This window comes from Podarcis cretensis, assembly GCF_951804945.1.
Source record: "Podarcis cretensis genome assembly, chromosome: 16".
Lineage (NCBI taxonomy): Eukaryota > Metazoa > Chordata > Lepidosauria > Squamata > Lacertidae > Podarcis > Podarcis cretensis.
This window is the reverse complement of record NC_137186.1, coordinates 42680989-42687666: the sequence shown is the minus strand read 5'-3', so window position 1 is coordinate 42687666 and position 6678 is coordinate 42680989. Positions and strand designations below refer to the sequence as shown.

The 6678-nt window shown below is 46.3% G+C and overlaps 1 protein-coding gene and 2 long non-coding RNA genes across 3 annotated transcripts in view; all 3 read left to right on the top strand.

Moving 5' to 3' along the window:
• The window catches only part of LOC307205453, a 422161-nt gene that overhangs the window by 239803 nt on the left and 175680 nt on the right, over nucleotides 1–6678 (top strand). The window lies entirely within an intron of this gene.
• LOC307205460 overlaps nucleotides 1–6678 on the top strand; it is a 261192-nt gene that overhangs the window by 204317 nt on the left and 50197 nt on the right. The gene's annotated exons all lie outside the window — the stretch shown is intronic.
• Nucleotides 2–5851, top strand: HSCB (HscB mitochondrial iron-sulfur cluster cochaperone). The gene is made up of 6 exons (XM_079957831.1): nucleotides 2–276; nucleotides 372–468; nucleotides 778–867; nucleotides 3245–3389; nucleotides 4914–4961; nucleotides 5433–5851. Exons 1-6 carry the CDS (start codon nucleotides 17–19, stop codon nucleotides 5522–5524), a joined length of 732 nt encoding a protein of 243 aa, XP_079813957.1. The 5' UTR covers nucleotides 2–16; the 3' UTR covers nucleotides 5525–5851.

The window sequence follows — 6678 nt, the reverse complement described above, 5'->3', positions numbered from 1 at the left end:
TTGTAGTCCGGGCCGGATGAGGTGGGACGCGCTGAGCAGGAGGCTTCGCTGGGCGGCGGCGCCGCGGCGCCTCCTCGACCCCCGGGCGCCCCCCTGGGCCGCCGCCGCCGCCGCCTGGCCTTCGCCCTCCTCGTCCTCGCCGCCGCCTCCGGCGTCGTGCTGGAGCTGCGGCCTGGCTCTGCCGCCCGCCTCGCCGCCCCCGCGCTTCTTCTGCCCTTCGTGCCGGGCGCTGCAGCCCCCCGAGCCCCGCGCCGACCTCTTCCGCCTGCTGGGATGGTGCGTGGCCTGGAGCCGAGGGCGCTGGGCCGGGTGCGGGGTCTCTCTCCGCGCCCCCTCCTCACTCTCTCTCTCTCTCTCTCTCTCGCCTGCAGCGAGCGCAGCTTCCAGGTGGACGTGGGCCTCGTCCAGCAGCGCTTCCGGAGCCTGCAGCGAGCGCTGCACCCCGACTTCTTCAGCCAGAAACCTCAGGTCAGGCGGGCCGGCCGCCCCTCGCCCACCCGGGGGGGCCCTCGCAGACGTCCTAGAAAGACGCCCCATGGCTATTTAGGGGGGGCGTCCCTCCGCTTCCATAGGCGAGGCCTAGGCCGGGTGCCTCCTTCCCTTCTGCCACCCTCTCTTGTCATGGGAGGGAGCAGATCAGTAAATGGATTCTTGTGCAAGCAAGTCAGAGTAAAGTTAAAGTGTAAGGTAAACACAGTTGTTTGGGTTCGCTGTGCTTTTCTCCCAGTGGTGGCTCAGGAGTACTGGCGAGCTGATCTCCCAATGCTCTTTCAACAGGCGGAGCAGAATTTTTCCAAGCAACACTCTTCTCTGGCTAACAAAGCCTACCGGACGCTCCTGAGCCCCCTGAGCCGTGGGCTGTACCTGGTAAGATACCTGCTGTGTTCCACAGGATGACACCCTCACACGTGGCCAAAGGGCCTCACACCACCCATGTGAGAAGCAAAGCCCTGCTGGCTCAGGTCAAAGGCCAATCGAAGCAAAGGGGAGAATGCAGACCCCTAGCTACAGATGAAGCCTCCAGAGGGATTCCACTGAGTCTCCCAGCCTGTGTGTTTGTGTACACAAATGCCCATGGGGGATGCCAAGTGGGGTCTTTGACCCAGGTGAAATAAAGCCTACTTTGGCCCCTGGACAAGGACAGGCTGGGAGAGAGATGATAAGGACATTTTAGAAAAGAAGAGGGTGTTGGTTGACAGTAAGCTGCTTCATTAAAGAAAGACTAAGGAGGGATGTGTCCCTACTGCCGCCACTTCTCATTCCGTATCATCTCCCAAAAACCTTTAGCTGCTTTGCATGTTCACCACATATGATAAAATGTACCTTCTGTTTCTTGACAGAAGGTACCTGATTCTGACTTATACATATTTGCTAACTTAGTGCCAGATACCTTCTATAAATCATTTTCACATCTTTCAAAGCATAACATACTGTAAATTTCAAACCAGTTTTCCAGTTTTCCCCAGAGGCTCAATTCTGTATTATGTCCTACATCCCTTGCCCAATGAATCATAGCAGATTTTACCAAGTCATCATTTGTTTCCCATTCTAACAAACTCTTACGCATCCTAGAAATTAATTTTCCTCTATTTTCTACTGGTTCCCTTTCAGATCTGGAACTTTGGTCCATAAATCCACACTGCTTATCTTACTTAAACACTTCGTTCAGTAGGCGGGTAATGTAGCCAGTCCATCACCTAGTTTCTGATGTCTTCTAGTTTCTTCAATTCTACCTCTTGATCTAAAATGTCCAAAAGGTCTCTGTATGTTGTCCACTGTTGACCCATATTCAGTGTTTTCAGTGAGATTACTTCCATAGGCAAGAGCCATAAGGGTGTTTTCCTTTCTAGCAGATTTTTATGTGTCCTCCATACCCTATATAAATTCTTCCTAATTACATGGTTCAAAAAGTTCTTATAAATTTTAGCTTTACCATACCAAAAGCATGCATGCCAACCAAATTTAATATTGTACCCCTCCAAATTTAACTGAATATTCTTCAACAGTATCCAAGCTTTTAACCAACATAAACAAGCAGTGTCATAATATAAAGTAAGTTTGGCAGCGAGAACCCACCTCTTTCTTTAGCTTCTATCAGAATTTTATACTTTATTCTCAATTTCTTCCCCTGCTAGACAAATCTAGAAATTTCCCTTTGCCATTCTTTGAAGCAGCCTGTATTATTAATTACTAGAGCGGTTTGAAATAAAAGTAGCACTTAAGCTAAAGCATTCATTTTTATGGATGATTTCTTCACAAGCTGATACTTTTTCTTGGCTTCCCAGCCTTCTATAAATCACACTCCTGAGGCTCCTCTATTAGTATGACAGACCAGGGGATCACCACACCCCTCCTGACTGGTTTGGGATTAGTTGTCTCCAGAAGATCTATCCCCTTCTTGCTGAACTGAAACCTAAGTGGAGTGTTCCCTCACAACTCTACTTTTCCTTTCTCAAATTCAGCTTCCCAGTTCTCATTTGTCTGTATACTCCACTGTCTTTAAATCTGACACTCAGTTCAAAGACTCCTTTCTCTGGCTGTAGATCTTTCCCTCAGGGTGGATGTTACACAAACAGCCAAAAGGCTATCCACCTATCCAGCTGAGCGCCAAGAATACCAACTCTCGGTTCCTTTTCTTTTTCCCTCCCAAAGTGCTGAACCCACCCTCCTCAGGCTAGCTGTACCTGCAGCCAACCAGAGTGAATCTCCAGCCCAGCAGTGGCATTGCATCTCCATGCTCGTGTCTACCTCGGCTTTCCATAGGAAGTAGCTACTGCCTTTTGCATCAACAGGTGCTGATCAATTCTCATGGTTCACAGGCTGCCTTCAGAGTCAAGTGAGGAAGTTCTTAAAAGCCATTATCTTTTTAAAAAAAAAAAAAAAAATTATTAAAGTTTTGAAAGTTACAGGAAAAAAGAAAAAGAATTAAACATAACAAAACCGTACAATACAATACAAAGACAAAAATACTACATATACATAACAAAAATAAAACAATTAAAAAAACACATCCAATACTTTCAATGTTATTAACTTTCTTTTACTTGTTTCAGCGACCTCCTCACACCTCCCTTTTTTTGTATTCCACATGGCTTTAGCAGAAATGTTATAAAGAATTAAGTACAACAGATTGTAAATGGATTAAAGGAAAAAATAATGTTAGAATTTGTCAAGTTAAATGATAGGACAGAAATTTGAGGAAGATGGAAAGGATTTGCTAAAAGCCATGATCATTCTTTTCTAGCTGGAGTTGAATGGAGTAGAGCTGGAGAAAGGAACAGACCTTGAGGCAGACCCTGAGTTTCTCTCAGAAATCATGGAAATGAACGAGAAACTGTCAGATGCAAACAATGATGCTAAAATAGAAGAGATGGAAAACTTTATTGCAGGTAAGATGGAGAATTGTGCCTGAAGAGGTGTCTGTGCTGTCTTTCAGTAGGGTGAGGGGTGGGAATCTATCAAGGAGTGAAAGCACAGTAATGAAAACCTCCACAGAACAACATGAAGCAGTATTTAGAATTATAAAGCCACCTCAAAGGTCACCCTGTTGATGAAAAAACACACGACTCCTGTCTCTCTGCTTCAAACCCTAACAAATGAGGGTTTTTTGAATTTAGGCTCCCCTGTGGGTTTTCATTTGCATCTTAACTCTTTCTTCCTTTCCTCAGTTTAAGTGGGCCACTCACAGAAGCTGCTGCTATTACTTCTGGGCAGGCCGCTTGGGCACAACAGATGCTATATCTGTCATTTCCCCACACCCCCTTGATAGGATTGAGAGTTTCTGAGGGTTGGGAGTTTAGATTGGGGAAAGTTCCTGATCTTGACGTTCAATACAGCTGTGTGAGGATGCATTAGCTGATCTTCACTGAAGTGAAAAAACGGATCAGTACATAACTATGGGCATCCTTAATGCAAAGCCTTGTTCTTAACCACTCAGTGTGCAATCCAGTGCATCTGAACTCTGAAGTCAGTCCCATTCAGTTACATTCTAGTTTGAGTGTCCATGTCTAAATCTAGCCAGCTGTGTTGAAGTTGCACAATAAAGGTAAAGGGACCCCTGACCATTAGGTCCAGTTGTGACCGACTCTGGGGTTGCGGCGCTCATCTTGCTTTATTGGCCGAGGGAGCCAGCGTACAGCTTCCGGGTCATGTGGCCAGCATGACTAAGCTGCTTCTGGCGAACCAGAGCAGCACACGGAAACGCCCTTTACCTTCCCACCTATTTATCTACTTGCACTTTTTGTGCTTTCGAACTGCTAGGTGGGCAGGAGCAGGGACCAAGCAATGGGAACTCACCCCATCGTGGGGATTCGAACCGCCGACCTTCTGATCAGCATGTCCTAGGCTCTGTGGTTTAACCCACAGGGCCACCCGTGTCCCTAAGAAGCACAATACCAGTACCCAATTCTATGCAGAAACTACAGCAAGGGGCTTACGGTGTCATTTCTAGAAAGACTAAAAGCTCATATTTGCAATATATTTTCCACTGGAGCCCAAGCAATTTCCCCTTTGTCAAGGGCAAGTACAACAAGGAAGAACTGAAGGGGGGGGGTGGTTGTGCCGTGCTTGACATGGAGTGAGCTCAGTCATAGATCAGATGAATCAGAGAGCACTTTCTCATTTCTAGAGACATTTTGGAAAAATCCCTTTGTGGGTGTGGCTAGACTTTCAATAAGACATCTGCTGCTTCCTGGCTCAATAGAGCATTCTTCCAAGCCAACATGGTTCATAGGTGGGCATGATGAGAATTATAATCCAGAACAGTAAGGACAATGGGCCCGGAAGGCTGCTTTAACATTTGCCCTCCTAAGGACAGTATCCATGGTCATGATATCTCATGAACAGGGGTGAAGGCACATGTAGTTAACAGCTTTGTCTTAAATGAAATCAATGCCCTCTTCTTTCCCTTCCAGCTAAACAAGAGGAGCTGATTAAGGATGTGAGCAGAGCGTTTGAACATGGTAGGAGTATTTCCTTCCTACTTTCTTTGGGGTGTGACCTGCTTGCAAATGACCTCTTGTGCTCCCGGCTGCATGTGGCACGTGCCATCCACATGGCTTACAGGGCTGAGCGCTCATCAAAAGCCATTCTGGATTGTAAGGACTTGCTTAAAGCCAACCTTTCAAGGAAAGCTGAGCTGTTCAGAAACAGAATGCATTTACTGGTTTTATTGAGGCTCATTTCTCTACAGACATTGATCTTAAGGCACACAATGGTTAGTCCTGTTAGGAGTACTAAGTTCTGCAGGATGGCCCAGCAGCAGAGCAGCCTACTTTCTTGAAGTCACTTGACTGACATATTGCAAAAACCTGCTGTTCTTTGGGTTCCTGAATGCCAGGAGTGTGCTGATTCTGATAGTGTAGCCATTTCTCAGTGCTGGGAGCAAAGTTCCCACTGGAGTACAAATTTGCTTTTTCTTTGTTTAATTGCAGATGATCTTCAAGAAGCCAAAAAATATCTAGCCAAAATGAAATATTTTGCAAACCTAGAAGAAAAGCTGAAGAAGAAGAAAATCCCTTCCTGACTTCACAGTATTTCCTAGGATGAGTGGTTCCCATCTGAATGTTTGATAGGCAACTCAAAGCAATGAGGCCACGGTGCAGTGCATTCTTTGGCATGACATGGAAGAGAATGGGCATGATACCTGCTCCTCAACCTGTGGAAAACATCTCACTGCTCCATTGTCAAGATGCTCTCCGATAAACACTTGAGTGCAGAGACCCTGCTTTGGATGAGGCCATACTTAGGAACTGCCTAATTTAGCCCAGTTTATGTCTGGGAAATACATGTTATGCGTTGTTTTGAGCTCCCAAGCTTATAAATCAAAATAAATGTGTGGCCTCTGGATACACTTCAGTTTAGAATTTTAAAGAAATGAGGTTAGGCTAGATGGTGACATGCTGTCTTGATTTGGTGAGGGCTGAGTTGGTCTAAGACTGTTCTGTGAGATGCGGCACAGGGAAAGACAGGGAGTGATACAAACTAGGCGAGGCTTGTAGAAGTTCTGAGGAAACCAGATCTTCTGGCACTTAAGCAACTTACTGTTTAGCATGTCCAGTTCTGAGTGTTTCCTGCAAGGGGGGCGGGACACTCCAACTTGCATGGCTCAAGAGAGCCCCAACACCTGGAGAGTCGAAGGTTCCTCATTCCAGTTTAGTGCAAAGTGGAGCTCTAGAAGGACTCTTATGAGCAACTGGTACACAGTCCACTAAGAAGAGCCTTGCAGCTGGTGGAGGCCCATTGACTTCTGCATCCTTTTCCCTGTAGTGGCCAGCCAGATCTGCTCCCACCCCCCTTGACAGCCCACCAGCAGGGAGGGGTATGAAAACAGTGGCCCTTCTCTGGCAACTAATGCCTCATCTTCCCTCAGTGTGTCTAATCCCGTTTTAAAACATATGCGCTGTTGCATAAGTAGCAGGATGGACACTGTACAGGGCAGAGACTGATGTCGAATTCTTCTTTCCCTTTGCAATCCTTTCCCCCCAAGGTTTGTAGGTTATCATCCATAGTTTATGAAGTACCTTGCATACATGTTTCAAGGGACTTTATAACAGTACAAAATAAACAACTATAGGTAGTTTTTTAAAAGTACCAGAAAGGTTACATTGAAGGGGGTGTAAAGGGTGAGGTCTCTGTTTATATTTCCCTGGGCACTATTCCTTTCCCCCCTCCTCCTCC

Coding starts and splice junctions, on each gene's coding strand:
- HSCB (XM_079957831.1), top strand. CDS start 17: ATGAGGTGGGACGCGCTGAGCAGGAGGCTTCGCTGGGCGGCGGCGCCG. Junction 277..371: donor CTCTTCCGCCTGCTGGGATG/GTGCGTGGCCTG, acceptor TCTCGCCTGCAG/CGAGCGCAGCTTCCAGGTGG. Junction 3,390..4,913: donor GATGGAAAACTTTATTGCAG/GTAAGATGGAGA, acceptor TTTCCCTTCCAG/CTAAACAAGAGGAGCTGATT.